At 26.3% G+C, this 1,193-nt stretch overlaps 1 protein-coding gene across 1 annotated transcript in view; it reads right to left on the bottom strand.

Moving 5' to 3' along the window:
- The window catches only part of LOC107460147 (GDSL esterase/lipase EXL3), a 3,400-nt gene that overhangs the window by 777 nt on the left and 1,430 nt on the right, over positions 1 to 1,193 (bottom strand). The window contains exons 2-3 of the mRNA XM_016078475.3: positions 520 to 650; positions 179 to 412 (exon numbers count right to left, since the gene is read on the bottom strand). Of these exons, the coding sequence (XP_015933961.1) occupies positions 179 to 412; positions 520 to 650 (365 nt within the window). The remainder of the gene's footprint in view (positions 1 to 178; positions 413 to 519; positions 651 to 1,193) is intronic.

The raw sequence follows: 1,193 nt of genomic DNA, 5'->3' as shown, positions 1-1,193 counted from the left end.
ATTTATTATTTATTTAGAATAATGCTAGAAAGACAAAAAAAAAAAAAAAACAGTAAAAACTTACCTTATTTAACATTTATTAATTATTGTAATAATTAATAAATACTCAATAAAACAAGTTATGACTGTTTTTGGCTGATTTTCTTTGCTTACCAAATATTTTCGATTTATTTATTACCTTCACGAAATTAGAGGCTGAATTGACCATAAGGTCAGTGTAAGCAGGAATATCATACTGGAGTTGTCTAACGCGAGCAACGAAATAGGTATTGGCAATATCGTCACTTCCTGCCACTACAAGGTAAAGACTGTTTTCTAGAATGAAATTTGTTCTTTCTTCTCCAACTATCTGTTTAAGCTTTCCTATGTACTCTTTGAACATCTCTAGTTGCTCCGACAGTGATATCACTGACTGAAAATTAAATAATATAATTCATTACATAAACTAGCTTCAAGCCAAAATTAGAGAGAGATATAGTGTAAGTTAGAGTTCAAAATATTTATATATATTATCTATACCGTTATTTTTGGCGTCAAGGGATCGTATCCAGAGGCACCTGAAGCAAAGCACACTCCCGTAACAAGGTCACTTGGTTGTAGATTTGGATCCAAATATGCGGGCAAAGTTTGCTTAATATTCATTTCTTCAACTGAAAATCAAGGTCAATATGGTCTAATTAGTTGCCATGGAAAGAAACAAAATTGATTTAGAAAAAGATCAACAATTTTTTTTTTCTTCAGTGACTTTGCAACAATTGCTAATAGTATTGTAGACTGATAGGATAATCATCTTTCTGACCAGGGACGGATCAAGGGGGTAAAAATAGGTCTTCGCCTCCAAACTTTTTTCAAATAAAAGTTAACTACTATTTTAAGTATAAAAAATTATGAGTTTAATTTTGATGTACCGATAGTATAAAATGTTCTATACAATCATGTAATTACAATTGTTTTTTAGATGATTATTTATAGATTAATATAAAAGATAGTTATTTTTGCTAATATAACATATGTAATTAAATACATGTGTAAAAAAATTTTACATTGATCATGTATCAAAATTAAATTCATAAAATTATTACGTATTATATAATTTTATTTTTATTTAAAAAATAAAATAAATAATTATCTTATATAAATAATTAAATTATTAAACTTAAAAATAAGTAAAAATTCTTAAATTAAAAAAATAT

This window comes from Arachis duranensis, chromosome 8 (genome assembly GCF_000817695.3).
Source record: "Arachis duranensis cultivar V14167 chromosome 8, aradu.V14167.gnm2.J7QH, whole genome shotgun sequence".
NCBI lineage: Eukaryota > Viridiplantae > Streptophyta > Magnoliopsida > Fabales > Fabaceae > Arachis > Arachis duranensis.
Note: the sequence above shows the minus strand (reverse complement) of the source record. Positions and strands in the feature narration are given on the sequence as shown.